The 8,090-nt window shown below is 35.3% G+C and overlaps 1 protein-coding gene across 3 annotated transcripts; it reads right to left on the bottom strand.

Annotated features, from left to right (window-relative positions):
- Positions 1 to 257: 257 nt before the first annotated feature.
- LOC110612054 (tryptophan--tRNA ligase, chloroplastic/mitochondrial) lies at positions 258 to 7,872 on the bottom strand. Of its 3 annotated transcripts, XR_006350282.1 has the most exons (16): positions 7,690 to 7,871; positions 7,474 to 7,620; positions 7,175 to 7,262; positions 6,764 to 6,805; positions 5,398 to 5,487; positions 5,167 to 5,289; positions 4,896 to 4,967; positions 4,399 to 4,511; positions 4,264 to 4,285; positions 4,104 to 4,169; positions 3,574 to 3,630; positions 2,810 to 2,856; positions 2,620 to 2,701; positions 2,435 to 2,524; positions 1,521 to 1,798; positions 258 to 397 (listed from the first exon to the last, which is right to left on the bottom strand). XR_006350282.1 is itself a non-coding variant. In XM_021752697.2 (15 exons), exons 1-15 carry the CDS (start codon positions 7,755 to 7,757, stop codon positions 1,661 to 1,663), a joined length of 1,242 nt encoding a protein of 413 aa, XP_021608389.1. In that variant the 5' UTR covers positions 7,758 to 7,870; the 3' UTR covers positions 1,524 to 1,660. The 3 variants fall into 3 exon arrangements, 2 of the variants coding, with proteins under 2 accessions (XP_021608389.1, XP_043811290.1); XM_021752697.2 differs by lacking the exon at positions 258 to 397 and having other exon boundaries at positions 1,524 to 1,798; positions 7,474 to 7,617; positions 7,690 to 7,870; XM_043955355.1 differs by lacking the exons at positions 258 to 397; positions 6,764 to 6,805 and having other exon boundaries at positions 1,524 to 1,798; positions 7,690 to 7,872.
- Between the last annotated feature and the right edge of the window lie 218 nt (positions 7,873 to 8,090).

The following is an 8,090-nucleotide window of genomic DNA, read 5'->3' as shown; positions in this document are numbered from 1 at the left end:
AGCTGCATCTTCTGTGGGAAAGAATGAAAATGGAGGGAGAAAAGGTTTTTAAGAGGCAAGGAAGTTTGTTTCTTTTAGTAATGTAAAATTACAGTTGACATCCTTATTTTTTGAATCTCTTCAATCATGTCCTACTTCAGGCATTTAGGCCTCTGAATTTTTTTGAATCTCTTCAATCATATCCCACTTCATGCGGAAAAGCAAAATGCTACAACAAATTTTCATCCAACGATCAATTTAGGTGATATACATAATGGTGGAGAAAGATAAAATCAACATAAGATTACCAGTATATGGCAGTCATACCATGGAGAATTTGTAGCATAACATTAGCAAGTTCAACAATCAACAGAGAATAAAAGAGGACCTGTCTTGATGAGAGGTAGAGGCAGCTGTAGGGATGTCAGTCGGGCGGGTTTTCGCGGGTATCCGATCCGCCCAAACCCTATTAGGACGGATTTGGGTTTTTACAAAACGGATTTGGGCGGGTTCGGATTTGAAAAATGCTACCCGTCTCGGATTCGGGTAGGGTTCGGGAATAGGTGCTCGGATACCCGTTACCCGAACCCGATTAGCTATATTAACAAAACTAAGTGAAGTAACCCTAATCCCTAATTCCTTTTTTCATTTTACTCTGCTTTCCTCTCTTCGGCGGCGCCTCTCTCCCTCGCTTCCCTTCCCATAGTTCTCAGTCACGCCTCTCCCCCACTTCACTGACGACTGCCGGCAGCCCAGTCGGCACCGGCGACGTCTCCTTTCTCTCCCCAATCAGCGATCTCCCCAGTCAGCGATATCTCCTTCTCTCTCTCCAGCGGCGACATCTCCGACTTCCCAGTTGGAGACAACTCTTCCCTCTCCCCGATCGGCATCGGCGATATCTCCTTCTCTCTCTCCAGTCGGTGACATCTACTCTTTTCAATTGACGCTTCTCTCCTCCACTTCACTGATGCTAGAGACAACCCTTCCCCTCCTCAATCGGCGTCGGCGACATCTCCTGAAACTCTCTTTAGGTTTACAATTAAATTTTTTGATAATCAAGATCTTTTGTGTGTATGTTCTTGAAAAATTTTTAGTTGCTATTAAAGATTTTTAGAATTTAGGAACTATTTATCTAATTATTTGGATACTGTTAAAAAATCTAATTATTTGCTATTTGATTAATGTAATACTGTTGATTTTTAGAATTTATGAAATTAATCTGATTATATAATTATAAATCATTATTTGCTGGGTTGCCGAGTTGCTGGTTCTTGTTATTGAACACACTGCTGGGTCTGCTGGGTTGTGCAACTGTTAGGTGTAGTTTATTTGGCAGTTTTTCTCATCGAATTGAATTAAAAAAATCGAGTTCGGGTATTGTGCGGGTATTGTTAAACGGGTTCGGGACGGATTCGGATAGTAAAAATAAAATATTAAACGGATTTGGAACGGGTTCGGATTTTATAAATATAATCGGGTTCGGATTTGGATACCCTGAATTTCGCGGGTACCCTACCCGTTGCCATCCCTAGGCAGCTGTATCATGGAAAAAAATTGTGGGGATTTCTCAATAAAGTATTCTCTCCAAATAATTTTGGGCAATGATTGATCCTCCAAAATTAACTTTAAGGTTGCCGTGTACAGGTATCTTATGAATTTTTTCCTCTTGCATCAATTCTGCTCATCTCCTCCGCAAGAATCCCATTGCCTGGTATGCATTATTGAGAGTGGCATCTGCTATCTCTGCAGCTTTAGTAGCACCTTCTTCTAGGACTTTATCCAAATAAGCTGAATCTGATATTATTTCTCCATAACGAACCTGAAAAAAAATAAGTAATGCTTAACAATAAAAATGGAATACGAATTGGTAATCTTTTCAATCCCAAAAAAAAAAAATAAATTTCCCCAGAGGTGTCAGGAAAATGGGGCAGCCCACGAAATGGTTAAGCATAAAACAAACATCCTCAGCAGACACTGCAGTCACAACCAAAATATCTGCACATTACACTGAGAAAGAATAGGCTTCATGCATCTTAGAAATCACTTGGCCAGAAGTTGGTTAAAATGGTATGCTGCTGTCATGTCAGCATGTGCACAACCACGTCCCCTTAACTGATGGAGCCAGCATTCAAAGAAGATTATTACAACATTCAAGAGAAGAAGAAAACTGACTTCAGGATAGTTTTCATTTTGTATATTGCACAACTGTATTCAAATGAAAATAGTAGCAAAACTGAGAAAGCAGTTGCTTCTTAGGAAGTCCCAACAAAGCTGCAACTTATTTTAATGAATTAAATTTAAGGTGATACACATTTAAACAAGGATAGCTCTTTCAAATACCAAGAGTCCCAGAAGAAGAGGATGAGACAAAGTAAAAAGCGCATGTAGTTGAGCATGGCAAGTAAATATACTGCCACCATCCTTAGTGAAGTAGAAAGCAAGTGCAGCATAGAACCTGGATAGGATGTAGATGGTCAATTAAGGCATCTGTTAGGAGAGGTTTGAACATGCCCCAATTCATATCTTGACATTCCTGCTTAACTTCCTGCAATTGAAAGTGTAACTTTCACTGTGGAATATCTTAAAGCAGATGAGGTATGACAAAGTTAAGCAAAAGCAAGTAGAAACAAAATCCATTACCTCTTTTGTCTTGCCTGAGATAAGTTGATATACTGAAAGAAGATTGTTGCATTCAGGTCTTTCAGGGTTATCAAATTCTAGGCTGTAAGAATTACGTGAGAGAAAAAAAAAAGCACGCTAGATATTGTAAGATGCTATCAACCAAAGAATGAGAAAACATTCTAATTTGTGAGATAGATCAAGAACTAACCCCGAAAATGAATCTGTTTTGCATCGTTTTATCTTGTTTGCTATCACCTACATGATTTTTTTAGAAAATAAGTATTAAGGACCCATACGAAATTTAAGGATGGAGTACAATGAAATTCCACACTAGCAAAATAGAAATATTCTATTAATCACTCATGATAAAAGAAAACACATTAATAATGAGCATATATCCAAACAAAAGTATTAAAAAAAAGTTATTTAACAAAACCATAACATCCCTACAATTCTTATCAATTTGACATACTATTTATCAATGTTATCATAACAGTACAATTATTCAAACCAACTAGCAAGTTTCAAACGCCCATAAAAATTAGAGAACCATTAGTCTACCGTCTATCCAGAATACCATATCAACCATCCAATATACAGAATTTACTCAAAACTCAGAAAACAAGGCACTACTTAGAGGAATGCAGCAAGCACAGAAGAAAGACAAAAGTAACAACTTAACCATTGACTTCAGGACTGAGATACAAATTTTTCCCACACAGACAAACATGCCACTGTTACTTCAATCCTCCTTGTAGAAAAGATTTTGCATAGCTTCTACCTTTACTAATTTTTAAGACATTTGACAATAAAACGTTCAAAGAAAGACAGAGAGTAAAATGGTGCAAACATGCTCCTGTTACTTCCAACTCCAAGAAGAAAATATTTGCAGATTATTACCTCTATTAATGTCTAGTTACATTAAAAATTGCAACATCTGAAACAAAATATAGGAAAATGGTGACAACTCACATCCTTTGAGTCAAGAAGATTGATTCGAGATTGGTCAGAAGGTGCAGACTTGGACATCTATATAAAGGTTAAATCACAGGAAAACATCAGTAACATGAATAAAAAGAAAGTAGTCAAGCAAATTATTAAACAGAAAAACAATGAGATATGGGATTTGTTTGATATTTTTATTTAAGCTATTTTTGAGAAAAAGCACTATTTCAAAATTGTCTATTAAAAAATGTTTATTATGAACCTTTTAAATTTTGAATCTTGATTTTAATTTTAATTTGACATATATTAGTCATAAGAACTTCAAAACAGTGAAACAGCTTTTAAGATTTAAAAAAAATAATCTAAAAGAGAGCTTTCAAAAAGCAATTTCACACCAGATCTTTGGCTCCTAACTCCAACTCCAAAAAGACTAATAGGTAGAAAATGTACAGAACTTAGTATTCTCCCAATTATATTAATTTCCTTCACTAATTCTATGATAAATGTGTTGAAGCGTGCAAACTTGAAATTATAAATTAATTTATTATATCAATCACCTTGGCAAGACCATCTGTCAAAGACATAACTCGGGCTCCAGCAGGTGGTATAAGGGGCTCAGGAACCTACATCAGGAAAAGCATTAAGGAAAGTTTACTACCATCACTTGTTAATTCACCACCCTTCTGATGATTGTTAACAAGATCAAAAGGAATCAACCTTAAAGATAGCACCTCCTCGCCTGCAATGAGAATACAAAAACCTCAACACAATAGCCAAAAGTGCAATAAGCTAGTAACATTTGACTTCTTTAAGAGAATGTAAAACATGTTGAAGAGATATATAACTTCTTACCCTCCTAATTTCTTCCACCTTCTTCCTCCATATAAATAATTAATGCGCTCAGCTATCTCACGGGTCAATTCCAGATGTTGCTTTTGATCCTCACCAACTGGTACAAAGTCAGACTACAGAGGCATGCTGCAAATTATAAGGATTATGCATATTTGATTACCAATTTATCATCATTCAGCAATACAAAGCGGTAAATAAGCAAAAAAAGAAATTTTTGATTTTATGAGAATAATGATTAATCTATACTGCTCTATTAACCAGTAACAATCAAATCAACTCAACTAGTCAATCGCAATCTACTCATGATCAGCTTATTAATAGCTAACATATACAACTGAAACTTTAGCAAACCCAATCTCTACCTCACAAAAATTACCTTCTATTATTCACTTGCAAAAACAAATTTACCATTAATGATCTACATGTTTGCATAAAACTTCCAAGAAAAACAAATGTTCTCATTAGCATTACAAAAGATCTGCAAGTTTTAAAACCACCTGATACAGAAGTATATCAGATGCCATCAAAACAGGATAAGTCAAAAGAGCAACCCCAACGTTTTCATCACCCTGCAGAAGTGTAAAACAAGGTATACAATTAATCTAAAATTATGAGACAATACAAATACACAAAGTAAACGCAACATTAACCAGACTCTCAAGCATCAAAATATAGACCATTAATAGGAGACCCAAGTTATAACACATAATTGCCAATTAGAAAAGTATAAACTAGTAGAAATTGAGTTTCATTGTGCTATGGACCTACAGCTTTTCGGGATTTCTCTTTAAACTGGATCATCCTATTCAGCCAACCAATTGGTGTAGCAGAACTTAGAAGCCACATTAGTTCTACATGAGCACGAACATGAGACTGCACAAATACAGAAGCCTGGACGTACAAATCAGAGTAAGCAAACAATTAATAAATATCAACACAAAATGTCAATATAGATGTATAGCTCTAAATAGCATTGTCAAACACCAAAAGCTGCATGACCTTGGAAGTGTCAACACCACATGCCAAATAAATTGCTGCTGTCTCCCTCGTAGACCTCAACAATTGTTGTGTTTCATATGGTAATGTAATCTATAAGTCAAACAGAAATTTGCAGCAGTTAAGATGGACCAAACTGTTGTACCAAAAAAACAATTACACCAGAAGGTAAGACAGTCTATAAGATCTAGAAGATAATAGTCTCCACCTGACATTTTTTTTTCTCTTTTAATAAAATTTAGAAGTAGAACTCACATGCAGCTCCACTCCCTATAAAAGATGGTTGTAATTTCATTTCAAAATCTATCCCCACACACAATACAGTGAAACTTACACTTCTTCAAAGTTGCTAAAAGAAATGTTGCTGATTTTTCTTTTTCTTTTTATTTTATTTTCTTTTTTTTTTTACTTGGGACTTCTGTGTTGGCACTCCAAAAACCTTCTAGCTCTAAGTTTGTTAAGATAATAAGTGATGTGGCAGTAGAGTCGTTTCATTGCAAGAACTCTCACTTAAAGCTGAAACGTTGAAATTTTTCACAGATAAAGTTAAATCCTCAATTCCATGGCAATGAACACACGCTAATGCATAAACCAGGAAGCTGTGATAACAACGTGAACCCAAAGTTCTTAAGCTTTTAAGGACAAAAAATGGACTAATTGTTTTTACACCCACTAAGCATATATCATCATGGTACACGTTCAACAAGAAGTTCCTAAAATACAACAAGAAGCTTATGAAATACATTTTGATGAATATATTAAGTTAAATAGCTAGCTTCAACTCATGTGAGAAAAGAAAACCACCTAGCAGTAATATGGATCCAGGCAACATTAATCCAGCAACTGCACCAAAAATATGAAAACCTCATATAACGAGATTCCTCATAATCTTATCTAGCATTTTTAGCAATTTGGTTTGACCTCCATATTGCATGTCTCACTGTTCCTCCAGTCTAATTTGTTCACTGAAACCATCCATCTCTTCACCACCTATTTACCAAGATCAATCAGCTACTACCTCCACACATAATGATATCTATGATCAGTGTTCATAATTTAAGGGCATTTGGCAAGGACACAGGCAGGTCATCCACAGCTAAAGTAATCCTACCATGTCATAAGACAAAACATTATGGCTGGTTCATGTACAAATAACTGTAGGTTCACAAATTGCATAAACCACAAAGCTGACTAATAAAATTTTTTGGAACACCACAACCACATGTAACCAGAACAGTTTAATATATCGACAGATACACGAAGATCAATAAACAGAAAGCATAGAAAATGCACAACAGAAGAGTCTACTAAGTTTTGGCTCCAATGCAATAGATTAACTTAAAAAGCATTCACCATCTAATAAACATACCGCGTGGAGGTCGACAATGAAGAAGAGAGTCTCATATGTATTCTGCAAATTTGAAAAAAAAAAAGCAGCTAATATTGACAAATCACCTAGGACAGCAGTATAAATTTGCAATTAAATAAAAAATAAAATAAAAAGTTTGCAAGTTCATCAACAAAATTTCCATTTGACAGCTTATAAAGGATTACATTAACAATTAAAGAAGAGAACAACCATAGAACTACCAAACTGAGCAATGATCTTGAAAAGAACAGCTCAATGAAGTTTTATATCAAGCAGTTTATGCAGAGATAACAAATCAATGAAGTTTAATTACTTAATATCAAACATTTCATGCAGAGATTACAAAATTATAAAAGAACCATCATTATTTCCAAAATGTTTAAAGTTCATCCTAAAATAGCCGGAGAGAACCTGAAGAGCTATCCAATTTTTTATAGCACCAAGATAATTCCCCAGGTGAATAGATCCCGTTGGCTGGACTCCTGAAACTATTCTCTTCCTGTAAATCAAAGCTTCCACAGAATCAAAAAGCCGCACAGAAAAATGTTCGAAATTAAATTTTAAAACAATTTCATCATAGTACAACAAAATTCAGCCTCTTAATCATCTTAAAATGAAACAAAACCAAAAAAATATATATTCAGCTGCTAAACCAAAGTTGATGCAATTTCAGTAATTTAAAGAATATACAAGCAATGATAGAGAATTACTTTACAGAGCTCGAAGAACTCTCCGGAGCAGCGGGCTCCGAAAGTGAGACACTGCAGTGGCAACGGAAACCAGTAAAGCATCTTGCATTTCTACGAATTAGCCTCGAACTTCGCAGATATTCTCTTCGAAATCCAGCGAGCGACCTACTAGAGATTGTCTTAGAATGTGAAGAGTATAAAGTATCAGATAGTAGAGATAGAGTTAAGAGATAGTACAGTGAAGAAGACAGGCGAGGAGGGGAGTTGGAGAGGAGGAGAAAGGGAGAAAGAATTGCACGTCCCATTGTGTTGTCGGCGATTTGTAGTAGAGGCTTTATCCGATAGCGTGGATGAGGGCTTTAGTTTGCGACTCGTTTTGAACTGCGACTCCCAAAACAGAAAATTGCATCTGTTGTGTGCGCTCGTCCACAGACTGGCCTGTATACCCGACCCGATTCGCTCATTTTAATTAGGTAAACATATTATTTATTCTTTATAGCAGGAGAAAACTAGTGAAAGTGTCCATGAGATTTATTATTTAGTCATTTTATTAATTTTAATGATAAAATATTATTATTTAATTATATTAATTTTATAAAAAATTTTATTAATTAATTTATATTAAAAATATTTTAGAT

This window comes from Manihot esculenta, chromosome 3 (genome assembly GCF_001659605.2).
Source record: "Manihot esculenta cultivar AM560-2 chromosome 3, M.esculenta_v8, whole genome shotgun sequence".
Taxonomy (NCBI): Eukaryota; Viridiplantae; Streptophyta; class Magnoliopsida; order Malpighiales; family Euphorbiaceae; genus Manihot; species Manihot esculenta.
This window is presented reverse-complemented; position numbering and strand designations above follow the sequence as displayed.